This window comes from Nestor notabilis, unplaced genomic scaffold, assembly GCF_000696875.1.
Source record: "Nestor notabilis isolate BGI_N333 unplaced genomic scaffold, ASM69687v1 scaffold28968, whole genome shotgun sequence".
Lineage (NCBI taxonomy): Eukaryota > Metazoa > Chordata > Aves > Psittaciformes > Psittacidae > Nestor > Nestor notabilis.
This window is the reverse complement of record NW_009940100.1, coordinates 1-7,730: the sequence shown is the minus strand read 5'-3', so window position 1 is coordinate 7,730 and position 7,730 is coordinate 1. Positions and strand designations below refer to the sequence as shown.

General features: G+C 50.8%; 1 protein-coding gene across 1 annotated transcript in view; it reads right to left on the bottom strand.

Annotated features, from left to right (window-relative positions):
• LOC104410120 (BTB/POZ domain-containing adapter for CUL3-mediated RhoA degradation protein 3) overlaps positions 1–6,939 on the bottom strand; it is a gene marked incomplete at its 3' end in the record, with an annotated part of 7,229 nt that extends 290 nt beyond the window's left edge. The window contains exons 1-5 of the mRNA XM_010020199.1: positions 6,725–6,939; positions 2,136–2,305; positions 1,581–1,667; positions 1,280–1,332; positions 359–554 (exon numbers count right to left, since the gene is read on the bottom strand). Coding sequence (XP_010018501.1) covers positions 359–554; positions 1,280–1,332; positions 1,581–1,667; positions 2,136–2,305; positions 6,725–6,932 — 714 coding nt within the window. The remainder of the gene's footprint in view (positions 1–358; positions 555–1,279; positions 1,333–1,580; positions 1,668–2,135; positions 2,306–6,724) is intronic.
• Positions 6,940–7,730: the final 791 nt, after the last annotated feature.

Genomic DNA, 7,730 nt, shown 5'->3' with positions numbered 1-7,730 from the left:
TGGCCGGCCCGCGCGGCAGACTCAGACAGGCTTCCCCTGGGGAAGGGAAGGTGGCACGGGGAAGTCATGTCATTGCTCACCACGATCTGTGTCAGCCAAAGCTGCTTAAATGCACAAGTTTGTCTAAAGATAAAGAACTGGACTGAACCTGCATTATGGGATATCTCGATCACCCTGTGTAAGTGGCGCAGGGAAGCAGCGTCCACCCCAATGCACCCCCTGGACCAGCACCACTTTGAATGGCACCGATTATGCTACAGAGATGCCCAACAAAGGAAGGAGTGTTAAGAATGGACCAGATGTCAGGAAGCTGCTGCCAGCAGCCCCTTGCTGGAAGCATTCAGGGCTCTGCTCTTACCTTTGTCTGTTTCTTCTCAGTAGCGTAGACAATGGAAGTGCAGCAGACTTCGGCGATCTTCCGCCCCTGCCCGTAGAAAGACCAGCAGCAGATCTCGTCTCCAATCACATCCTTTATGAAGAGCACTCTCCCGTTAAACCTCAAGGAGAGCTTGTCAAACAGCTCGATGTTCTTCAGCATGTTGTCATCGGAGTTGCTGCGAGGGATGAAGGCAGGGACTGGTCACCTCAAGGTAAGGAAGGCAGCACACAGAACACAACGGGGGCTCAGGCACTGAGCACGTACAGGCCGCTCAGCCCAGCTTCCTTGGGCTCACTGTGCCTCTAAGGGCAGTGCTTACAGCTGGTATCCAGCCCTGCAGTGGGTAACTTATTTATCCACTTCAGGAAAACCTGCTGCTGAAGGAGCAGTAATACATCAGCAGTACTGAGAATAATACTGCCCAGGACCATTTCTTTGGTGTATAAAATTCTATCACCCAAGAAAACCAATCCTAAGCTCAAGCTGAGCACCAGCTGGATGGGAACAGCGTTGTATCACGGAACATACGCAGAGTAAGGAAAAGGAGACAAGGTCCCAGCCTTGATTTTACCACTTATTGAGAACACTGCAGCATGGAAAGCTTCCTGCATTCAAAGAACGTGCTGCGAAGGTGCGGCAGCCTATGGGAAAGGCAGGCCAGCAGCTGGCCAGGAGCCTCTGCCAGCTGCACTGAAGTATGAGAGGAACTCCTCTGGCACAGAAATAGCCTTCCATGGATGACAGCAAGCTCCCTTCTGATTGAAGTTTGAAATTAATAGGGAAAAACTTGAGTGCCTGCCAGCAGCAATCTGTCACTGGTTCCGAGTGAGGGAAAAGCAAATGCTTAGCACGGGTTTTAGTCTATTAAAACTTCCAGTAAGTCCAGCAGAAGTCACTTACCTGGTGTAGGAATATTTGTTGTTGCTTCTGTTATACAGCAGCTTCACTGCTGGCTGTAAAGACAAACCATAGATCAGTCACAGGCAGTACAGGAAGAGCTAGAATGCCAGCTCAGACCAGGACCCCAAAGCAGAGAAACTGCACTATGGTGTGACACCATCAGGCCCAAGCCCAGCGGGATGTTGTTACTGGTGCTGGTGCAGAGCTGCCTGCACAGGTTGGCAGTGGGGCTGCAGTCCCTCTGTGACTACACCACGGGTGGTTCTCGCCCCCCCAGGCCAGGGCACAGCCTGGTTCTTACCTTGTTGGAAGTGGCTATGAGTTTTTGCTCTTCTTTGGAGGACGTGATGACTGGTACCTTGCAGAACGGCTCATATGCATCTTTGTTCTGCTGAAACAAGAATCAAACAGCAGCTGAATATAAATGGACGTTAGGGCACGCTCCTAAGAACTGGGAAGATCCTGCATCTTCTGTGCTGAAGAGGTCAGTGTGCTTGTGCTGACGGTGGATCATTTTGCTGCCTAAGACCCTGATGGCAGTGAAGAACAGTGCAGAGGAGCCAGGGTGCTGCTCCCTGCACGCTGCCAGGAGCCAGAGGAGGAAACTGAGCAACTACTTCTCCCTGTAACTGGGTAGCACTAAATGTTGGGAACGACTCAGTACATCTTTCTGGATGTGACCAGACTCCAGCAGATGAACAGCACCAACTATTTCTGTTCCATCCCAGCCTCCAAAAGGCACCAAGAAGAGACCAGCAGAGAATCTCGCTCTGCCCAGATGCTGCTTCCCACCTGCAGCAGCCTCTTGTGGACCCCTCACTGCAACCAGAGTAACCCCCTTAGCTCTGTGACCTACCTGCAGGGCTGCCTGGCACTCGTCCACCAGCCCCTGGACCAGGTAGTACTTTGCTTCAGCCAAGAGCTCCTCGATCTCCCTGCGGCTCTCCGGCAGCGGCACAGCCCCGTCCCGCAGGTAGTTCAGGATCGTCCCAAAGTGCTTGCCACAGCGGTCGATGAGGATCCAGCCTGGGGACAGAGGAAGGGCACAGTAAGCAGAAGTGGAAGCAAACATGGCAAAAGGCCTTGACACCAGCACCAAGCAGGTTCCTGCCAAGAGGGATAAACTCCAGCTCCTTGCTTGAGCTGGCAAGCGGAGCAGCAGAAAGCCCAGGGAATATATCATCTCCTCCTGCATTTCCAGTGCAGAGTATGCGGGAGTAAGGTGGGAAGTTCACTTGTTTCTTACAGTTTCCCAGTTATTGACAATAATTAACTGAAACAGAGGAACAAATACTTCTCATTCTCAAACCAACCAACTCTGTTCTCCCTCTATCCCAAAGCCCAGACGCATTATTTTCTTGCCTTCTACCTTAGGGCCCTTTGACATATACATGTGGCTGTTCCTTACAGACAGTTACTAAAGCCAGCTAAACTTGACCATCTAAAAGTTGTTGCACCTGAAAACAGCACAAGAACCCCCTGTGATCCAGTAGAGGTGCAAAAAGGTTGGCAAGAGAAAAGCAGCACAGATTAGGCAGTGTCACAGCAAACACTGCATCCCCCCAAAGTGCATTAACGTGATAGAACATGGCAGTTACCAGCACAACATCACCTGCTGCAAGCCACGATGCAGCAGTACGTGTAAGCAGAAAGTACAGCCCCTGCCCTGCTGCAGCACTGCTACGTGCTGACAGTGCTGCGAGGAAGAGGAGACAGAGCTACAACAGGAGCTGGTGACACAGGATCTGAGCTTCACCTCTTGTCCCTGTCTGCTGCCCGCCCTGGCTGGACCCTGAGCAGTGTCTCCCCCCCTGCCATAAATGAACAGATGGTCACTCTTCCAGGCTGCAGCTCAGGAATGCAGCGAGGAAACGCTTGTGGGGAAGGAGTCATATTTTGGACAAATAAGGAAAGTAGGTTAAAGCAGCCCCTGTGTGTTCTGCATGAATGGAATTGCTGGTAAAGTCTGAGCATTTGGTTCAATTCAAAGGGGAATGCAGCCCTTTGCTGTGGGAAACCGAGCCACTCTCCAGCAGTTCACTACAGGCTTTCCATCTCCCTCATTGTGCTGCTACATAGAACAGTGTGCTCACAATTGCACTGTCACAGACTAGAAAGCTGGAGGCAGGAGAACTAGAGACAGAGAAATCAAAGAACAAAAGACTGATCCAGGCTATACCTGGCCAACCAGAGCAGGAAAAGCCCATTTGCCAATCAGAGGTATGGAAAGTGAGATCTCCCATTTTAAGGAGCAAAGGGAGCACAAGACACCCTAATAACTAAGGACACCCCTGTCCTGGGTTCAGCTGTAGCAGTCATTTTTCTCCTCCTCAGTAGCTGGTGCAGTGCTGTGTTTTTTGACTTTCAGCCTGGGAACAACGCTGATAACACCGATGGGTTTAGTTGTTGCTCAGTAATGTTTACTCCGACCAAGGACTTTCTCAGTCTCATGCAGCAGTGGTTTGTATTATACCTTAGTTACTGGACTGCTCTTATCTCAACCCGTGGGGTTTACATCCCTTTGATTCTCTTCTCCATCCCTCTGGGAGCAGGGGGAGGAAGAGGGGGGAAGCGAGTGAGCGGCTGCGTGGTTCCGAGTTACCGGCTGGGCTGAAACCACGACAGTCCCTGTCCCACAGCTATTGACAGAGTTTACTTGAGTGCACCAACGTGCAGGAAGGCAAAGGGCAGGGTGAGAGCACGATTATGATCCCCAAACGTCTCTGTTACCATCCCTACTGTGATTCCCCTTGTAGGCTGTAAAAATCTGCTGGAACTTTCTGTTTACAGACGGTGAAACCGAGGCAGAATTGCTCATTTTCATCTGGAGACGAGAGACTGTTTCAAGCAGCATTGCAAAATACAAGTGATGGCTACAGAACCCCCTCTTCTAACCAAAGAGCCAAACCTACAGGCACAGCACAATGACTCACAGCGAAATGACCCTGTGCCACTCCATCACAGCTGTACAAAGCTCCAGAAGTGGGTTTCATTTGGAGTCCTTTAAAGCTATTTTAATTGCAGCATTACAAGAGTGCCCTGGGATCCACTTACTGAGGAAGGAATCCATGAACTGTACGTACACACAGTAGGAAATTCACCTGTTGTTTCACAACGAGTCGCAGGGACAGCATCCAAACACTCCAATGAAACCAGGCTGCATTTTCGGAGCAGGCTTTGACAGATGAAATAGCCTGACACTGAAGCCTGCCTGATGCTCAAGTCTTACTAGCAGCTGGATAGAAACATGCACCTCGATCAGCTGGTTAATAGCAAAGAGAGGAAAATAACCACACTGAAGAAAAGAAACCTGGAAAGAGCTGGATGCACCTGGAAAACTCACACCAATGGCAATTTTCTACAGTTCATGAACAATTTCTAAGCTGCAAACACTCATCCACCACCAGAGAGAACTCGAGTCTTTTCTGCCTCCCACCCAGCAGCATGTTGCAAGTGTTAAGCTCTGAGAAAGAGCTGGGAGATGGTGCTGGGCTCGGGAGGATGCATCTAAACAAAGAGGAGGAGCCCTCCTGACACATTCCAGAGGCTGGTTCAAAACCTGCCTCCTTCCAGCTTCTCCACAAGCTCCTCCGGCTGCTTTTCCTCAGGAACACTTTGCCTGGAGCCAGGCTCTGGGTGTGACCAATGAGGGTGTTTTGAAGGATTTCAGATAAAAAGGGTTTCCTTTACCAGCTCCAACACCATTGTCCCAGTTTCCAGTGTCACCCCAGGCTCGGGGAGATAAAGCAACATCTACTGCAATGGGAGTGTCTCAGTTACAACATGCAGGAAGTATCAAATTCCTATTAAAACACAAACTGGCAAAATGGCCCAATCCCACACGGACACTGTGGGATTCAGAGCAAAGCAAACTTGGGGTTTTATGTCTCAAGCATGAGATTTTAGCACGTTCAACTCCACTTACCCTCATATCAGCGGCAACTCTGTCAGCTGCTGTCCAGCAAACAGAACCTGCACTTGCAGCCTTGGGAATGAGACGGGATGTACCAGCCCAGGATGTACCAGCCCAGGACACCCAGAGGAAGCGGCGGGATCACGCCAGGATGGGCTTCCACAATCCACTTGGAATTTCTGACCCACTTCCAAAGTGAGGGACTTGGCAAGTCTCAAATTAGTGCCTGAGGTTCAGCAACGAGGGGAGAGGTCTTCAACAGACCAGTTATTAACACAGACACGGTATCCAAGCCCTCAGTTACAGGGAAAACTTCTCTTTCCCATAAAGAGAACACTGCTTCCAGTTAAACCCTGCGACACTCCCACAACATGAGAATGCTGATGAAAACCTCTGCTCCCTGTTGCAGTTATCACACACACGTTTTAGCTAGAGTATTCATTTAAATGTTTTAAAGAATCTCAGCAGAAGATAAAATCAAATGTATTTGGTGAGGAAGTGAAGCATTTGGGCACTGCTCCTTTAGAAGGCTGTTGTTTGACATCCTGCACATTCCTTCTTTCCAGACACGTTTAACATGGAGAGAGCCGTTTGCCAGCTCTCTCCTTTGACTGTCACTAATACAATAGCAAGTTTCTGGCTCCGTTCAGTGAAGCCAACAATCCGTGCTCTCACAAGGAAACCATTTCACTTCCAAGAAACCAGCTTTCAGCTCATAAACCCTGTTCCAGTGTCATTTTATACTCGTATTGAGGTAAGGAAACAAGACCAGGGAACTGCCTCCTGGGCTTCAACGTAAATACCCAAGTCCTGACTCACAGTTTCTCAATCACTCTCCCAGCATCTTCCATATGCTTGAGAGCTTCAGTGTTAGTATTCCAAAAGCAGAGCCCGTGCTGTCTGGGCCTGACAGGAGCCTCGGGACTCGCTCCTGTCCTTCTGCTGTTCAGTCAACTATTCAAGCCATAGAATCCTGGCCTGGTTTGGGTTGAAGGGACCTTAAAGCTCCTCCAGCTCCAACCCCTGCCCCGGGCAGGGACACCTTCCACTAGAGCAGGTTGCTCCAAGCCCCTGTGTCCAACCTGCCCTTGAACACTGCCAGGGATGGGGCAGCCACAGCTTCTCTGGGCACCCTGTGCCAGCGCCTCAGCACCCTCCCAGGGAAGAGCTTCTGCCTCAGAGCTCATCTCAGTCTCCCCTCTGGCAGGTTCAAGCCATTCCCCTTGTCCTGTCCCTCCAGGCCCTTGTCCAAAGCCCCTCTCCAGGTTTCTTGTAGCCCCTTTAGGTATTGGAAAACTGTTGTAAGGTTTCCCTTAGGTCTCTGCATGACTCCTCTCACGTCACACAAGTCTTCTGTTCCACGTCTTTTCTCAGCTGTGTAAGCTAAGGTTCAGCACTAACAAAACATAGAAATATCTGGACCTACAACTAGATGTTCCTCTCTGTTCTCTACTATTTTTCTCCAACCCCTTCTGAGCTATTTCCACTACAGAGGAAGGAAACCAGCCCGAGGCCAGGGGGCAGCCCCTTACCTTCACTGTCGGTGAGGACTTCCATCCGGCCACTGAACATGGCCTTGAGCATGGTGTCCTGCTTGGTCAGGGTCTGCATGGTGGTGTAGTAGAGGGCACCACCGATGTTCAGCTTCACATACTTGGAGCTGGGGCTCGTCCCTTTGAAGGAGGTCGTGCGAGTGGCCGCTGCTGGCACTGCTGAGCTCACCACACTTTCTCCCGACATCTCTTCCTGCAAGCAAGGAGTGACTGGTGAGACTGGGGGCTCCACCACACAACTCCCACTGCTGCTTATTGACACAGAACCAGCCACACACGTGCTGGGCACCATCAGCCTCAGCTCCTCCCTGGGAAGTCCTCAAGTGTTTTAGACTTTGTCTTCTTTCTGACAGTGACATAAACCAGCCAAAGGCCATAAACCACCCTGGCCAGGGAGGAACCCTGTGAACACTGAGCACCATTTCACACCACAGCAGCCAACGCTGTCCCACAGAGACTGTATCCCTTTCTTTCACAGCTTCTACAGCTTAAGCTCTTACTTCATCAATAAGCTGGTATGTAACTGGGCAATTACCAACACCCAGAGCTTGAGTGCATGATTCCCCTGTGCTAAGATAGAGACTATCCACACGTTTCCTGAGGCTTTTTTCCCTTTAAGCACACACACAAGCTTCCCACTCTCTTCCCCACCCTCCTTAGAACACCAAAACCCAATGTCCAACGTCCCCACTACCTCTGCCCACAGTCTCCAGCCAGTGGACTCCAGTTACTCAGCTAATGAGCTCACGGGCTGTAAGAGGAACACTCTGGCTTAGCACCACAAATGCTCTGAGAGCTGCTAACAATAAATCCTGACTCAAGCCACGCCTCTGCCATTAACTGTTCTGCCTCCCAGGGTGACAGGATGGGGTGACTGACACCTTCATCTCAAGGCAGCCCCAGGTCCGGCCGCCTGCACGGAATGACCTTGGCTCTAGAAGCAGGACTCTCCTGTAGCAAACCTGCCCGGCGCTGCAGCTACGGG